Source organism: Salmo salar, chromosome ssa19 (genome assembly GCF_905237065.1).
Source record: "Salmo salar chromosome ssa19, Ssal_v3.1, whole genome shotgun sequence".
Classification (NCBI taxonomy): Eukaryota; Metazoa; Chordata; class Actinopteri; order Salmoniformes; family Salmonidae; genus Salmo; species Salmo salar.
In genome coordinates, this window is record NC_059460.1 from 46,265,889 (window position 1) to 46,283,019 (window position 17,131).

Sequence of the window (17,131 nt, forward strand, 5' to 3'; positions counted from 1 at the left end):
AATGAGTGTGGGCCACTGTGCCCCGGGACATCTGCCTCGAGGTAACCAATGGAATAACAACCAAATGACTAACGTTACAACCACGTTTTCTGACATTCTCCAATCTATCCGAATGGTAGGAGATAACAGTTTGTATAAACTCACTAGAAGGCGGAGTTAAAGGAACATACATTAGGTTACTCACAATAACCATAGTACCATTTCTACAGGAATTGATATGGTTTCCAAGTCCTATGTTGCTTATTCTGACAGGGAGAACTGGAGCACTACCAGATCCTGTCTGTCAGTCTCTAAAACAGTTTGCGATGTTGCTGGAAATAATCCTGGAACCCCTGCAGTTAGGATGAATCCCATCTCTTTTCAAAAGTACTGGTTGCTCCCACAGCAAATCAAAGTTGTGACAAAAAGAGACATTCCTGTCGTTGCAAAGTTTCTTCAGGTGCTCGTTCAGTGCAAAGAGTCGGCTGAAAAGTTCCGCACTCCTTCGATAGCACGGGAGGGGGCCAGAAATCAATATTCTCTTCCATGTGCTAGCGAGGGTGTTTAAAAAAAAGGTTGTTAAAACAAAAATGAACGTTGTTAAAACATGAGTGACGTTGGTGTCAGTATCGGAGTAGTTAGCCAGAACCGTTGGCAGGAGGAAGTTGATGTCATGGACATGGGCTCCTGGTTGACAGTGGATCAGACACAGTCTCTCACATTGAGCTGCCCAAAATGATGGTGGTCGTGAACTGCGGTGGCAGTGGGGGAGGGTGTCACTGGGCGGCCGCCGGCTGTTGGTATACAACCAGGATCCGTGCTGACTCCCAGGGCTGGTAGGCCCGTCTCAAGCGGAGCAAAGCTGTTTGAAAGCTGGATCGGATCTTCTCGGATAGATGAAGGGTGGCCAGACTGCCTCCGCCTTGCGAATGTCCAGTCTCCCATGGGCCGTGGAGTTGAGCTTAATATATGTCTGTTCGATTTGGACAGATCAACGTCGCCCAACTCATCGTCATCTTTGCTATATGAGGCATTTAAAACTGAGATTCAGTTTGCCTGGGTTATAGCAAGGTTGGTGTCATGACTCTCCTGTGAGGATCCAAAGATCAGATTACAATGGATCAGCATTTACAGAGCCCTCACACCTGCAGAGGGGAGGAGGGATTGGTGTGGGGGTTTTATGACACCTCACGTCAATCGTAAATTTTAGGCAGCAGATGACTCCTTTTGGTCTCTATTATTGGTGAATGGAATCCCTTTGTTTTGCCGCCCAAAAACTCTAAGGTCCAAAAGTGAACGCTGGGACAATATATTATAACATCCGAATGTGGGGAATAATGAGGGATGGTCTATGGGAAATGAATGTCATATTTTCTGATGCCATTAAAAATTGTATAAAAGTGATATAATACTGTAACTTGAAGAGCTTTCATACTGTGTATATGAGGTTTACATCCTTTACTCGGTGTAGGAAATATCAAGGATGAAGAGAATACTTTTGTTAAGATAGGAATGTGATTTTAGTTTTCTAACGAGATTATAGTTTTTGATGTTTTGTCACGTAACAAGCCACGCCCGAGGGAGCTCAGAGAGCGTGTCAGTATGACGGAAACGCCCCTTTTTACCCAAGTGTATGAAAGACTGAGTTAAGAATTAACATACCAGACGAGAAGGATTCACGCTGCAGCTACGTCTCCATCGGTCCCGACCCTGGAAATCAACATGAGTTGAAGAATATAAAGTAGCCTTTCTAACAATCAATGTTATGGTTGAGTAGCTGTTCTAACCTGTTAGGGCTAGGGGGCAGTATTGACACGGCTGGATAAAAAACATACCCGATTTAATCTGGTTACCACTCCTACCCAGTAACTAGAATATGCATATACTTATTACATATGGATAGAAAACACCCTAAATTTTCTAAAACTGTTTGAATGGTGTCTGTGAGTATAACAGAACTCAAATGGCAGGTCAAAACCTGAGAGATTCCTTTACAGGAAGTGGCCTGTCTGACCATTTCTTGAACTTCTTTTCCATCTCTATCATTTACTAAGGATCTCTGCTCTAACGTGACACTTCCCACGTCGTCCATAGGCACTCAGAGCCCGGGAAAAAACAGAATGTCGTCATTCCAGCCCCAGGCTGAAACACATTATCGCCTTTCTCAAGTGGCCGATCAAGGGACACTGGGCTTATGCGCGTGACCCGACCGCCCCCGCCTTTGGGATTTTTTCCTCTGTTTGCCGAAAAGGAGATTCCCTGTCGGAATATTATCGCTTTTCTACGAGAAAAATGGCGTAAAAATTGATTTTAAACAGCGGTTGACATGCTTCGAAGTACGGTAATGGAATATTTAGAATTTTATTGTCACGAATTGCGCCATGCGCGCGACACTTCTTTACTATTTCGGATAGTGTCTGGAACGCACGAACAAAACGCCGCTATTCGGATATAACGATGGATTATTTTGGACCAAACCAACATTTGTTATTGAAGTAGCAGTCCTGGGTGTGCATTCTGACGAAGACAACAAAAGGTAATCAAACTTTTATAATAGTAAATTAGATTATGGTGAGTGCTAAACTTGCCGGGTGTCTAAATAGCGAGCCCGTGATGCCTGGGCTATGTACTTAGAATATTGCAAAATGTGCTTTCACCAAAAAGCTATTTTAAAATCGGACATATCGAGTGCATAGAGGAGGTCTGTATCTATAATTCTTAAAATAATTGTTATGCTTTTTGTGAACGTTTATCGTGAGTAATTTAGTAAAATGTTAGCGAATTCCCCGGAAGTTTGCGGGGGGTATGCTAGTTCTGAACGTCACATGCTAATGTAAAAAGCTGTTTTTTGATATAAATATGAACTTGATTGAACAAAACATGCATGTATTGTATAACATAATGTCCTAGGGTTGTCATCTGATGAAGATCATCAAAGGTGAGTGCTGCATTTAGCTGTCTTCTGGGTTTTGGTGACATTATATGCTGGCTTGAAAAATGGGTGTCTGATTATTTCTGGCTTGGTACTCTGCTGACATAATCTAATGTTCTGCTTTCGTTGTAAAGCCTTTTTGAAATCGGACAGTGTGGTTAGATTAACGAGAGTCTTGTCTTTAAATAGCTGTAAAATAGTCATATGTTTGAGAAATTGAAGTAATAGGATTTTTAAGGTTTTGAAAATCGCGCCACAGGCTGCCAGTGGCTGTTACGTAGGTGGGACGAATTCGTCCCGCCTAGCCCAGAGAGGTTAACAAACCAAACATTAAAATACTGTTATAGAAGTTGATATAAATATGAACTTGATTGAACAAAACATGCATGTATTGTATAACATAATGTCCTAGGGTTGTCATCTGATGAAGATCATCAAAGGTGAGTGCTGCATTTAGCTGTCTTCTGGGTTTTGGTGACATTATATGCTGGCTTGAAAAATGGGTGTCTGATTATTTCTGGCTTGGTACTCTGCTGACATAATCTAATGTTTTGCTTTCGTTGTAAAGCCTTTTTGAAATCGGACAGTGTGGTTAGATTAACGAGATTTATTTATATCAAAAACCAGCTTATTACATTAGCATGTGACGTTCAGAACTAGCATACCCCACGCAAACTTCCGGGGAATTCGCTAACATTTTACTAAATTACTCACGATAAACGTTCACAAAAAGCATAACAATTATTTTAAGAATTATAGATACAGACCTCCTCTATGCACTCGATATGTCCGATTTTAAAATAGCTTTTTGGTGAAAGCACATTTTGCAATATTCTAAGTACATAGCCCAGGCATCACGGGCTCGCTATTTAGACACCCGGCAAGTTTAGCACTCACCATAATCATATTTACTATTATAAAAGTTTGATTACCTTTTGTTGTCTTCGTCATAATGCACACCCAGGACTGCTACTTCAATAACAAATGTTGGTTTGGTCCAAAATAATCCATCGTTATATCCGAATAGCGGCGTTTTGTTCGTGCGTTCCAGACACTATCCGAAATAGTAAAGAAGTGTCGCGCGCATGGCGCAATTCGTGACAATAAAATTCTAAATATTCCATTACCGTACTTCGAAGCATGTCAACCGCTGTTTAAAATCAATTTTTCCGACATTTTTCTTGTAGAAAAGCGATAATATTCCGACAGGGAATCTCCTTTTCGGCAAACAGAGGAAAAAATCCCAAAGGCGGGGGCGGTCGGGTCACGCGCATAAGCCCAGTGTCCCTTGATCGGCCACTTGAGAAAGGCGATAATGTGTTTCAGCCTGGGGCTGGAATGACGACATTCTGTTTTTTCCCGGGCTCTGAGCGCCTATGGACGACGTGGGAAGTGTCACGTTAGAGCAGAGATCCTTAGTAAATGATAGAGATGGAAAAGAAGTTCAAGAAATGGTCAGACAGGCCACTTCCTGTAAAGGAATCTCTCAGGTTTTGACCTGCCATTTGAGTTCTGTTATACTCACAGACACCATTTAAACAGTTTTAGAAAATTGAGGGTGTTTTCTATCCATATGTAATAAGTATATGCATATTCTAGTTACTGGGTAGGAGTGGTAACCAGATTAAATCGGGTATGTTTTTTATCCAGCCGTGTCAATACTGCCCCCTATCCTAAACAGGTTAAATGTGATACGCCGTGTGTAACGTCCATTTTTATAGTTTACTCCGCTACTTGAGTCATCCCTCTCTGCTCTGTCTCTCTCCATGCCACTTCCACACAGGCCTAGTCCCACCCCCTGTCAGTCAAGGAGCGCATTTGTAGGTGCTTGACCACGAGACACTTTAGTTCAGTCTGCATGGTCAATGCAGCACATGCAACAATGTGACAACGATGTTGTTTCCACTTTGATCTTAATATAAAACCACAAGAGTTCTATAATTACAATATTAGTTTGTGTTTCTTACATCTGCAAACAGCTAGTTTGTATTTTCTTAGAAAGTTAAGCTAAATCGTGTTAGCCACTAATGCTAATCGCTAGTTAGCTGGCTAGCTAATAAAAGTACTGAGTCAGAGCAAACGTAGCTAGCTAATACAGCCTGATACCAGTACGGGTGGAGGCTTAAATCAGCATGTTGTTTGTGCAACAGCATCTTCTAAATCAAAGGGAAATAGGTGAAGCATGAATATGTTGGCTACATGAATAAAGATTTAATGTAGCCAAAGATTATAGGGTCCCCTATGAAACACTGAACATCACTTTGGTTCCTACCCTGTCACAATAACTCATCCATGGCATTTTCATGTCAAACAACACTGTATTCAAAGTGCCCACTATTATTTATATTCTAGCTATAGAATTATAATAAACAGTCTATTTCCATGATTCCAAAATGTCACCCAAGTGTTTTGATTTAAAGAGCAATTGCAACATTTGGTAAAAAATAAGGCCTAGTATTTTTACCCATATCGTGGTAGTGTGGAAATGATCTCAAATGAGTGCAGGAAATGCAGAAATGGATGAAATGCAGGACATTATTTTAGGTTGAAGTTGAATTGAACAGTATAAAACAATCAGAATGGAGAAAGACCCACTGAAATCATTTAGAATATATGTGTTGCCACCCTAGGGTCACTCACTACTCATAAAGCAAATGTAGAACTTTTATTAATCAAAAACATAAAATACAGTCAAATACCGTCACACCGTCAAACATTTAAAAAATACCATGATATTATATTTTGGCCATATCGCCCAGCCCTAGCTTGTCCCTGTGAGTCCGGCCTACCTCGGCCTAGCCTGTCCCTCCGGCCTACCCCAGCCTAGCCTGTCCCTCCGGCCTACCAAGCCTAGCCTGTCCCTCCGGACTAGCCTGACCCTCCGGCCTACCCCGCCTAGCCTGTCCTGTCCCTGTCAACCCCCTATAAATGCAAAGAGGCTCTGTAAATAAACACTTTTCATGTAACTCTGCCATTAATATTCATCACGACACCGTGGCAATCCACCTGCTCAGCCATGCAGAAAGAAACAGAGCGATAAAGAGAGACAGAGAGACAGAAAGAGAGAGAGGGAGAGAGAGGAGAGAGAGAGAGGAGTGAAAGAGACAGAAAGAGAGAGAGAGAAAGAGAGAGAGAGAGAGGGAAGATAGAGGAGGAGATAGAGAGAGGGTAAGAGACAGAAAGAGAGAGAGAGAGAGAAATAGGGGGTAAGCTGAGTGAGACAGTAGCGACACGCGTTCGTCCATAAATGAAACTTGACCTTTTCGACAGCTGTGCTTATTGACTTATGAGACAATTATCACTCACACCGCTCCTGTTTGTGGGGCCCTAGAATGGCCCCAGCTGCGAGTGTGTGTGTGTGTCAGGGGCCCATCCCCTCGAGGACACTCTCAATCAAGCCAAAGCATCTGCATTTCCAATACCAAAATGCAGCGAGCAATATGCAACGCGTGGGAGACTTCCTAACACTCCTCAATCTTTCTCAATCTTCCTTGGCTGCCTCCACAGACAGCTTGTTGGGTGCTTTGCTACAGCACAGATAGAGGGCCAAGAGTGTTTTGCCAGGTAGCCTATAGATTAGCGAGTCGGGATAAAGAAGCGGGCCAGAAACCACTGGGTCGCCGGTTAAAAAAACAGGGCCGACGACATGAAAAATTGGGTTCATATCAATATACGGTATCGCCAAATAGAAAGCTCTAGGGCAGGGGTACTCAACTCTTACTCTACGAGGTCCGGAGCCTGCTGGTTTCCTGTTCTACCTGATAATTAATTGCACACACCTGGTGTCCCTGGTCTAAATCAGTCCCTGATTAAAGGGGAAGAATTAAAAAAAATGCAGTGGAACTGGCTTCGAGGTCCAGAGTTGAGTTTGAGGGTTCTAGGGGATAAATAGAGGATCAGCTCCATCTCTCTCTCTCTGTCTCGAAAAGTGTTGCTGTTTTTAACAGAGAAATTAAAGAAACATTTTCTTTCTATTGTTTTTCATCACTTAGCAGAGAAAGGATTAACTTTAAAAAGGGGTTTTGAAAGGCTAGCGTCCTTCCATCCATCAGCAATTGAGATAGCTAAAATGTCTTTGTTTTCCTCTATTGTGGTAACGATTGGGTTTGAAAACCACAAAGATGGTACTTCTAGTCCAGTGGCAAGATTGAAAACATCTACACTTCTTAATGGGTCTACCTGGATTACACTTCTTAATGGGTCTACCTGGATTACATTTCTTAATGGTTTTACCTGAATTGCACTTCTTAATGGGTCTACATTGATTGCACTTCTTAATGGGTCTACCTGGATTGCACTTCTTAATGGGTCTACCTGGATTACACTTCTTAATTTGTCTACCTTGATTGCACTTCTTAATGGGTCTACCTGGATTACACTTCTTAATGGGTCTACCTTGACTACACTTCTTACTGGGTCTACCTGGATTACACTTCTTAATGGGTCTACCTGGATCCAAAAGTGGATCTGAAGAGAAAACTCACCGACTCAAAAAATACAGAAAAAAACAATCAAATGTGCAGAATTTTTTTTAACTGTTATTTTCTACACATAGGTACTACCTGCTTTGCTATTCTGAAACAAAGGATGGTACATGTACATATGTGACATTCAGTGGCCATAAAAAGTATAAAAAATGGGATGGCAGCCACGACCGTGAAACATCATGACTGGTAGCCTAATCAATATAGTAGAATCTCCTTACACTAGCCCTAGAATTCCACTGATCCTGCTTTTAGATTTGTGGGATGTACTATAGTGAATGAGTATAGGCTTATGCTTCCCACTAAGCATTTTACGATGGCCTTAATTTTTTAATTTTTTTTGTGCAGTACGGACCAGCCTTGATTAACCAATCATAGACATCTATGTTTCACAAATTTGGACAGCACAGTTACAGTACAGTAAAGCACAGCAGAGTACAGTACATTACAGTACACAGTACAATGAAGAAAAGTAGAGTATACTACAGTACAATACAGTACTCTAATGTACTCAACTCTACTGAACTAAACTGTACTGTACTATGCTGTACTCTACTGAATTAAACTCTACTGTACTGTACTTTTATTTACTGTACTGTGTACTGTATTGTACTGTACTCTGAATTAAACTGTACTGTACTCTACTCTACAGTACTCTACTGAATTAAACTCTACTGTACTGTACCGTACTGTACTCTACTGAATTAAACTCTACTGTACTGTAATCCACAGTACTCTGCTGAATTAATCTCTACTGTCCTGCACCGTACTGTAGTCCACTGTACTCTACTGAATAAAACGTGACTGCCCTGTACCGTACCGTACTATACTGTGCTCCAGTGTGCTCTACTGTGAAACAACCTAGACGTCTATGATTCGTTCTGATTTGGATGTGCTTATTTGAGTAATACCCAGCATGCTTTGCAAGTGTTTGTTTTTACTTTTACATTTTGGTCATTCAGCAGAGACTCTTATCCAGAGTGACTGACAGTCAGTGCATTCAACTAAGGTACATAAACAGGTACATAAACAACAACATATCAAAGTCATAGCAAGAAGAGAAACAAATCTGTAACCGTTACTCAGAATGTTATTGTAGTTGAAGTGGTCTTTTGGTTTATTCTGTAGATTGGAGTACTGTGTACATCATTTTGAAAAATAAATCATAATTGCATGTGACAGATGGAAGCAATAATAAGTATTCTGTTGTGTTCTGCAGTTGGCTCCTTTTTCCTATATTATTGCAATATAGTACTTAGTGCATGTGCACACCTGGTTGTGTCAAGAGACTGCATAGTGTGCAAATTGTTTATTTGTGTTACAGGCATGATCACCAATTATCACAGAAGAAGGGTAAACAAAAAGGATAAAGGGTAAACAAAAACAACTGCATCAGGATACTGAAAGAGGATACTACAGTAGGCTGAATACTGTCTGGATCGTTCTGTCTTTCTCACACCCTCCCTCCCACACAGACAGTAAAGTACACCCTGCGTTATATCCCCATTACTGGACACACATCTGCACAGGATTATCAGATTAGTGACTGGAGAGTTTGCGTTCCTGACAGGGCTGTGGAGGCGAATTGGGACACTGTGTGTGTGTGTGTGTGTGTGTGTGTGTGTGTGTGTGTGTGTGTGTGTGTGTGTGTGTGTGTGTGTGTGTGTGTGTGTGTGTGTGTGTGTGTGTGTGTGTGTGTGTGTGCGCGCAATTATTATACGGTTGCTATCAGTGCTTACGCATTACTCATGCTACCCTGCAATGTGGTACCATGGTGAGGCCCTGTGCTGTTTTGGCAGTTAAACCACGCTCTGCTCCAGTCACATACACAAACAAACAGCTCCCTCTAGTAAATTACAGCTGTGTGGAGGTCGTGTCATTCTGACAGGCTGATAGACTTGACAGAGAGGGTGATCTGAGCGGCACACACACACACACGATGCCAAAAAAACACTCTCTCTCTCACTCACACACACACACACAGTGGCCATGCGGTCCAGACAGGCAGAGGCGGTTAGGGACAGGGACAGGAGTGGGGACCCGGTGCGGGCACCGTACGGCTGTTGGTTTGAAACACGAGGAGACACACGGTCAGGGAGGACAGGATGACTGCAGACCTCAGCGGCATGGAGACGCTTCAGTCCCATATGACTGGATACACTGAGGGATACTCCAGTTCATGTGTTCTCTCAAAGGGAAACCAGTCTGTGTGTTAAAAGGGTATACATTTTTTTTTTTAAACGGTTTATTGTCTAGTAGTCTTTTCTCTTTGGTCTTTGTTTGAGAAGTTGAAGATAGTTGACAGTTGGAATGATATATATGGATACATTCATACGCTCATCTGGAACACTGTAATATTCATAGAATAGGTTTGTAAGGAAATCGGAAATCTGTGAGAAAAAAACAGAATTGTTTTCCAGCGAAGTGAAGAACAAACACAGCACGATAAATAAGCAACAAGTGCAGTAATTATTTTATGAACTCACTTTGGAGAAAACGAACTAAAGCAATACACAGAGTATTGCTTCAGGGACATAAAATACAAATGAACCCCTTGCTTAACCGCTTTCACAACACTTAAATCAATTCTACCAGGCTACAGACATAGATAAAAACATGCAAATTAATAAAAATATAACATGTACCTTTCACAAAGGTATTGTGCCTACTTCAGAGAGAGGGAGGGAGTGGGAGGAAGCGATAGAGCGAGTGAGAGAGATTTAGGCCTCCTGCAGTCACCCAAATGAGCCTCCAACATGAAAGTGAAGGGGTCCCACGTTGAACTTTTGAATTAAAGCCGGCGAATTAGTGCCGTTTTAGCCGCTGTGCTGGAGAATGCATGAATGCTGCCTGCTCTGATTTTTAATGGTAGAGTAAATGCCTCTCCTCTAAACGAATGAGAGACGCTCTTTAGCCGGAATAGTAAACAGCAGCATTCAACTGTTATTAATATCACAGTTCTCAGTCAGTAACTAATTGAAGTGAATGGGTTTTAATTGAAGTGAATGGGTTTTAACTGTTCCTCTCTATCCTCTCCAACCATGGGGAAAGTGGATATGAGTATGATAGGCAGTTACTACTACTGCACAGGGGACTGGTATGAAATAGTATTTATCTGTTGAAGTTATATAGACTGTAACCTTATGGAACATGGAAATGATTCGGTTTAGAGAGATGGATTGTTTTAGAAGTCTTTTGTGTTTGTCAGACCCATTGTCCCACGCAATTACATAGTGAATGTGCAGGTTGTGTGGTCAGCAATTGTCTGTAATTTTCCCATTTAGAGCTTCAAGCAATCTACAAGGTACATTGACTAAGAGCACATTATTCAAGTAAGCAGGGTTGCAGGGGAGATGGGTTAAAGAAACCAATTGGGAGACTGGAATAATAAGGAGGCCCAAGTTGGACATTTCTACTTACACAGAGTTAACGGACTTAACTACCAACATTACTGAGTTTTCAAACACATATAATTGTCTGCTTTGACACCCATGTAATTACTTGGTGAATACATGTGCATATGGGTAATGCTCTATTATTTTCCAATCCAGACTCTGGGGAGAGAGATTTTCTACAGTAAGCCAGTGACCCATCTAACATGTTTTGATGTCGGTATTATATTCAGAGGATGTCTTGGATCACTGTATTGACCCAGGGGTGTGTTTATCCCCCTCTGTTAGAGGCTATAGGCCTTTCTGATGATGGATGGACTGTATCTGGTGTCTGTAAAACTCAGACAGGCAGAAAAACAAAGAAGTCAATGATTGCATTGGAAATGGCAACATTCACACTTGGAGTTCCGTCAAGAGGAAGCTGGATCATGCTAAATGTTAGCGTGTAACAGACGTGCATCAGGAAACTATGATCATGTAACGAGTAAGCTTGCATGAGACCTCACATCGAAAACGGCTTTAACTCAGTGGGCTAATGCAACCTTGAGTCGCGTGAGCAACCTGGGTTCATGACCCGGTCTGTTATAAGGAGATGGAATAACAGAAGAACCTTTTACAACATCCTTGAGACTAATAAGGATGCCACTTGCCACTTTTATATGTTTACATATCCTACATTACTCATCTCATATGTATATACTGTACTCTATACCATCCACTGCATCTTGCCTATGCCGTTCTATACCATCACTTATTCATATATTTTTTTTATGTACATATTCTTATTCATTCCTTTACACTTGTGTGTATAAGGTAATTGTTGTGAAATTGTTAGGTTAGATTACTTGTTGGTTATTACTGCATTGTCGGAACTAGAAGCACAAGCATTTCACTACACTCGCATTAACATCTGCTAACCACGTGTATGTGACAAAAAACATTTGATTTGATTTGTACTGCCAATATAAGCCTAGTCCTTTTAGGGAAGAATGGATGGGGCTGGGGGAATTAGAAGAGCGGAGAACCGTTTGATTCCAGACACCTGTGCAATATTAGGAGGTGATGCTCAGTCAAACTGGTGTTAATGTAAATGTCAGCCAGCCAGCTCCAAATCCCTACATCTCCAGAGAGAGAGAGAGCACACAAGAGAGAGAGAGCACACAAGAGAGAGAGAGCACACAAGAGAGAGAGAGCACACAAGAGAGAGAGAGAGCACGCGAGAGAGAGAGAGAGAGAGAGAGAGAGAGAGAGAGAGAGAGAGAGAGAGAGAGAGAGAGAGAAAGATGTGGACAGTATGTGGACACCTACTAGTTGAACATCTCATTCCAAAATCATGGTAATTAATATGGAGTTGGTCCCCCCTTTTCTGCTATAACAGCCTCCACTCTTCTGGGAAGCCTTCCCACTAAATGTTGGAACATTGCTGCATTGCTACAGGGACTTGCTTCAAATCAGCCTCAAGAGCATTAGTGAGGTCGGGCACTGATTCTGGCTTGCAGTCCGCATTCCAATTGATCCCAAAGGTGTTTGATGGGTTTGAGATCAGGGTCTGTGCAGGCCAGTCAAGTTCTTCCCACCGATCTGAACAAACCATGTCTGTCTGGACCTCGTTGTGTGCACGGGGGCATTGTCATGCTGAAACAGGAAAGGGCCTTCCGCAGAATGTTGCCAAAACGTTGGAAGCACAGAATCGTCTAGAATGTCATTGTATGCTGTAGCATTAAGATTTCCCTTCACTGGAACTAAGGAGCCTAGCCCAAACCATGAAAAACAGCCCCAGACCATTATTCCTCCTCCACCAAACTTTACAGTTGGCACTATACATTGAGGCAGGCAGTGTTCTCCTGACATCCACCAAACCTAGATTTGTCTGTCGGACTGCCAGATGGTGAAGCGTGATTCATCACTCCAGAGAACACGTTTCCACTGCTCCTCAGTCCAATGGCGGCGAGAATTACACCACTCCAGCTGATGCTTGGCATTGCTCATGGTGATCTTAGGCTTGTGTGCGGCAGCTCAGCCATGGAAACCTATTTCATGAAGCTCTTGAAGAACAGTTGATTTGATAAAGTTGCTTCCTGAGGCAGTATGGGATCCAGTAGTGAGTGTTGCAAGCCGAGGACAGACGATTTTTACGCGCTACGTTCTGTTGTGCCTATTGTATCATTTTAGGAGATTAAGCCATGTAATGCTGTACTTTTTCAAACGTTTAACCTTTTACATAATTGAAGACATTCTCTGGTACTTTTGTATACTTTTAAGCAGTAGTTCTGAAAGTAGTACACTCAAGCAAAAACAGTTGCTTTCAAACTAGGGATTTTGTGGCTAATTGAGGTAATACAGTAATTCTGCTCATAGATTATGCATGTATGAACTACACATTGACACATCCAGCCCAAAGTGGGAGGTTTAAAAAAATACTTGTTGCCAAGGTTCAAGAGCATGTCTTTAAACTGATCATCATGGTGTGTCTTCAATGACCTTTTGCGGAAAAGAGCAGTCTGAGCATGTTTAAAGATAACCTTTCCGGTCTACAATATTCTGTAGACTACTCTCCTCAACCACATTCCCCTGGTATCAAACTTCAGTTACCATGGAAATAGCAGGCCTGTGTGAAAGAGGGGGAGGGATTATATGTGCATAAAGTTTGGCAGCTAGTGTACATATTTTACAATTTGATACATAAAGCAACACTGGCAAGTCTGTAATAACGTGTGTCATGTAATAACGTCCATTCACTACAGACCCAAGAGGAGCAGCAAATTATTGCACACATCACTCCAAAAAAAATGGGGAAACAGATAAAGGGGAGGGAGGAGGAAGGGGAAGGAGGGGAGAGGAAGGGGAAGGAGGAGGGGAGGGACGTGCGTGAGTGGTCCTTTATAACTAGCCTATAATCATAATTTGCAGTCAGTACCTGCTTCAATGTTAGGCTGTACGAGTATCATCGGAGTTTGATATCAGAGCAGGCGGGTAGTCTAGTCTCTATGCATCTACTGTACGCAAAGATTCCCTGCAAACAATATTACATTCGTCTCCAATGGTGGTATAAGAAATTGTTGGCAGGTGGACTTGCAATGCAGTGATGATGGATCTAGCTAATGCATTTGACTTAATAGTCAACGGGGGTACGCATGATGGTACAGCCCAGCGTCGCTTCAACCCAAACAGCTCTGACCGACGCGCGCAAGTATTACCCCATTCGATCGAACTCGAACTAATTTGATATTTTAGCCCCAAGCCTGACATAATAAAGATAAATCAATACTGTTCCTATCTACTACGCAGCACCTATCCACTTACATGAACAGTCTAATAGCTGTAGGCTAATAGTTCTGGAACAGTGATCGCGCCATGACCAGTGCATGCGTTCCCATTTAGCCCACTCCACTGAAACCTGTATCACTACGGTGGTTATTCATGCACGTGTAGCACTGGATAACTGTCTCGTCATAAGAGTTCAACAGTAGTGGTAATACTGTTCTCGGATATTTTCCTCAAACTTTGCATTCACAATTTCATTAAATAAACCTCGATTTCACCTGACGCAAAATTGAGAAAACTTTAGCCCCGAGTCTAAACCTATTAAAGAAATCTGTCGAATAAATTATAATATTGATAAATTGTTTCCGATTGAACAAAATCATTCTCACACGACCTCTCTCCTCGTGTAATCATTCGTTCAGTTGACATAATTGATATCAGTTGATAACACTTGCATAATTCAATACTGAACATATCGCTCTGGATAAGAGTGTCTGCTAAATGACGTAAATGTAAATGTAAAAGCAAAAACATCATTTGGTGTACAATCTTATAGGCTGCCCTATATCTGTTCCCAGTGACATCCACAACTAAGTGAGATCCGAGTTTCAGGCAGATTCTGATCTGTAAATGTCTTCGTTCTCAAATGTTTCCTATCAATTCATTCTACATCAATTGGCCAATCAACTGAACCGACTATCAACGGCGTGCATCATTCATTACAAGGTTTTCATTCATTTCAATGTTTTCTGCAACATTTTACAACTTCGTTACCAATTTTCCTCCCTGCGTTCTCATCCAATACACCTGCCCTTTTGTCCGTCTCACACCGGACCCACCGATATCAGTGACTGAAAACTTACCTGATACACAGATGATGAAATTGGCGTGAAGAATAATAACTAGTTCCCAAATAATATCCATTCTCTGTCTTCATGCCAGGTGCATTACGCTCGGTAAAAACGGGGGTAGCCTATCAGTTGCCGATGTCGAGTCTTTCCAGTCTGTAGCCCGCTACACACCTTCCACGAGGTATTTTCCACGCCAGACTCATAGCAAGGTCTATATCCAAGACATGACACCACACTCTCCCTCAAAACTACAATCCCAGAGAGACAGAACCACAAACTCCAGACCTAAAGGTAGAACGAAAGGTAGAGTCCTGGAAGCAAAAGTCAATTGTAGGCTATTCCCACAGTAATAGAGTTCCAATGTGCCCTACCAAGACCACCGATAAATGTACTCGTCCCTCGCGTCGTCCCTCGCATCGGTTGCTCTTTGAAAATACAGTCTCAGTCATTCTGTGTAAACACAACCATGGTCGAAGTGTCTTCCTCCTCGTTATCCTGGAAAGAGAGACAGTTAAACTGAGTTAGAGTTCAAAGAATTAACCTAGCTTTAAAAACCTCTGCTTTACTCTATAACTATGAATGGGAGAAGTCCGTCGGGGTGTTTTAACTGGCACTGACAGAGTGATGGACAGGAGAGCAGGGGACCGCATCCGGACTGGGCGTTCACCGGGAAGGGGGCGTACTTGGCTCTTATTCACTGTTCAGCGGTAGGATCGGTCTACAGGACGTTCCATCTCACGGCAACACACACCACTGCTACACACCACATTTCATGAAAACTTTAGGAACCCCTCATCATCTATTAAAATGTCTGATAACATCTTCAACATTATAATCACTAATACTTCACACATCCATCCCTGTAATACGATGAAGCTTGAGCCATCAGCACACAGGCAGTGGCGGTTCTAGACCATTTCAACTGGGGGGGGGGGCAAGCTGGGGCCAGTTGTACTGTTAGAGGGGCCAGTTACATTAGACGTTATTGTTGTCATATAGTTTTCTTCACTGCATTGCAGGCATTAGCAGGCAAAAGACCATGTCATCATCGTTGCCACTGTCTAATTGTTGTCACAGGGGCACTGCCCCCCCCCACCGCTAGTGCACTGAGGCAAATCAACTATGTTTCCCCCCCACCCACTTTATCAGCGCAGCTCCGTGCCCACTCACACATCCTGTCAAACAACACACTGACGCAGTTCACAACACCTGCACAGGCTGCACTGTAGCTTTGAAAAAAAAAAAACTGCAGGCTAAACTTAGCCAACATTCAATACAGAGAAACCTAGAGTGAAGGCTACTTACCGTTCTCGAGGAAAACATGAGTAGATCAAAATACGGTTATCCTAATGTAAAACGAAGCAACCGACTGATGCCATCGAGTCCCCAAAACGTCGATATGCTATAACTTTCACACGCCATTTAAAAGTTAGTATAATCGTCGATATAGACTTTAATGTCTTATCCCGAGTTGAAAAATTGGGACAGTAGTCTTCTGGCACGCGGGCACCAGGCGATGCCACGAGCCCAAAGAGAGAGCTTCCAGATTAGTGGCGTCAGAAAATGATGCGCGGGCACGTGCGGTGCTCCATAAACGAACACACGCGGGCACAGGTAGATGAGAGACTGTGGTACCCAGCCCTCATGGTAAGGGGAGGAGATGGCTTAAGAGAGAGAGAGAAAGAGAGAGAGAAAGATATGTCTTTATCATTATTTAATTATTGTCCTCATTCGTTATTACAGTATTTCCTGTTAATAGTATTACTCAGTGAGTATTGTTTTAATTATTATCTATCTGTGTCATTATTGATTTGATACATTTCTATATGTTTGCTTTGCCAATGTATGTGGTAACACTTTCAATTCATAGCAAATTCTTCAGTGTTGAATCAACACGGTCTATACGGATCCACACTTTTCAGTGTTAAATGAACACTTTGCTTAGTACTTACACTGTTGCACTTTCTCAGTGTTAGGAAATGAACACCTATAGTGTTACAGTAACTAGTTTTGGGGTGTTGTTTTAACACTGTATGGTTAAAGCCTAATTTGTGTATTTCCCAGTGAAGCCTGGTGAGGAGTGTTGGGCCAGTAACTGAAAGGTTGTTGGATCGAATCCCCGAGCTGACAAGGTAAAAATGTGTTGCTCCTCCCGAGCAAGGCAGTTAACCCACTGTTCCCCGGGCGCCGATGACGTGGATGTCTATTAAGGCAGCCCCCCACACCTCG

General features: G+C 42.3%; 1 protein-coding gene across 3 annotated transcripts in view; it reads right to left on the minus strand.

Annotated features, from left to right (window-relative positions):
* Positions 1–16,448, minus strand: part of LOC106578887 (carbonic anhydrase-related protein 10) — a 338,839-nt gene extending 322,391 nt beyond the window's left edge. Inside the window, exons 1-2 of one of the 3 annotated variants that reach the window (XM_045702374.1) lie at positions 16,208–16,448; positions 14,915–15,397 (exon numbers count right to left, since the gene is read on the minus strand). In XM_045702374.1, coding sequence (XP_045558330.1) covers positions 14,915–14,975 — 61 coding nt within the window. In that variant the 5' untranslated portion in view covers positions 14,976–15,397; positions 16,208–16,448. Of the gene's footprint in view, positions 1–14,914; positions 15,543–16,207 lie in introns of those variants that run through there. The other 2 variants (XM_014158123.2, XM_014158122.2) reach the window with 2 other exon arrangements.
* Positions 16,449–17,131: the final 683 nt, after the last annotated feature.